Raw genomic sequence first — 1,413 nt, 5'->3', positions numbered from 1 at the left:
TGCTGCTGATCTGTTTCATGTTGCTGCTGATCTGTTTCATGTTGCTGTGTTCATTTGTACTCATGTGCTCACACAGACTCATGTTTGTGCTGCTGTTCGGCGTATTGTGTTAATTGTTTTTATGCTATTAGTGCTTAGGGTATTTTTAGCTGATGTTTTTCTTAGTTCATATCTTATTACTGTTTTCTTTTACATTTTATTGTTGGATGTAATTGGAACCCTGAGCACATAATTTTGTTCCACCACATGTACCACATGTGGTGCGAACGACAATAAACATAATACATTTTATTTGTATAGGGCTTTTTTAAATACTCAAAGATGCTTTACATGAGTAAAAATAAAATTAAAATAAAATCAACAATGCATTACATATAAAAACAGTAAAACATGAATGTTATACTCACCAACACCTTGTGCATATTGTCTTTTTCCAAAATTTGTGTATTCTGCTTCTTTTTTTGATTGTTTCATATGTATATTTTCTTTTTAATTAGAAAATGCTACTAGATGCCTCAAAATCCCCCCTTGGGATTAATAAAATATCTATCTATCTGTCTATCTATCTGTCTATCTATCTATCTATCTATCTATCTATCTATCTATCCGTCCGTCCGTCCGTCCGTCCGTCCGTCCGTCCGTCCGTCCGTCCGTCCGTCCGTCCGTCCGTCCGTCTGTCTACTTTAGAAAAGCTCTACCATAGAACACAAAAGTGCAGAAAGTGTAAACATAAACATATGTGCATTGATGGGATGATTAACTTTTGTCATATTATTGGGAATAAATAATTTTTGCAATAAAATGAGATGTAAATATTAACAATACTTGAACTGCAAATTCTCAGATTTCTTTACTTGTTTTACTACTATGCTGATAAGCCCTCTGAGGTTCCTAGTTGGTATTAGTATCATATCTAAAGACAGAGGAAGAAGGGTATTTATAACATGTTATTTACAAAAACACAATTTGTGGGTAATAAAAAAAGTCTAAAGTTTATTACTGTTTATTTTTATGTTTTTCAGCATCAGCCTCCAATGTTGTTCCAACAGTTTGTAACGGACGAGAGGTGGTGGACTCCACAACATCCTCCTTGTGAAAGATCAGCTGGGCTCTTCTGCCAAACGTTGTAAACAGAGTAATATAATCACTAGTCCTTAATCAGGTGTCTCAGATAAGGAAGAGGTCACCCAGATGATCATCCTGACTTTGTTGTTCTCAGAGTGCTGTGAGTACAATGTCCCAATTACGTTACTTTGTTCTTCGACTCGTAGCATTTTTAAACGAGATGCCAATAAAGTCAAATATAGCCCTTGTATTTAGAGATTCTACTTGCAACAATTGAGTAAATTATGGTAAATCTGTTCAGTGTAATATAATATACAAGACGTTTTTATTGTAGATTCTTGGTGAACC

General features: G+C 34.7%; 1 protein-coding gene across 1 annotated transcript in view; it reads left to right on the top strand.

The window, feature by feature from the left end:
• The window catches only part of grm2a (glutamate receptor, metabotropic 2a), a 35,444-nt gene extending 34,348 nt beyond the window's left edge, over positions 1 to 1,096 (top strand). Inside the window, exon 5 of the mRNA XM_037679548.1 lies at positions 1,023 to 1,096. Within this exon, the coding sequence (XP_037535476.1) occupies positions 1,023 to 1,096 (74 nt within the window). The remainder of the gene's footprint in view (positions 1 to 1,022) is intronic.
• The last annotated feature ends 317 nt before the right edge of the window (positions 1,097 to 1,413 follow it).

This window comes from Nematolebias whitei, chromosome 7, assembly GCF_014905685.2.
Source record: "Nematolebias whitei isolate Nwh7 chromosome 7, NemWhi1, whole genome shotgun sequence".
Lineage (NCBI taxonomy): Eukaryota > Metazoa > Chordata > Actinopteri > Cyprinodontiformes > Rivulidae > Nematolebias > Nematolebias whitei.
Note: the sequence above shows the minus strand (reverse complement) of the source record. Positions and strands in the feature narration are given on the sequence as shown.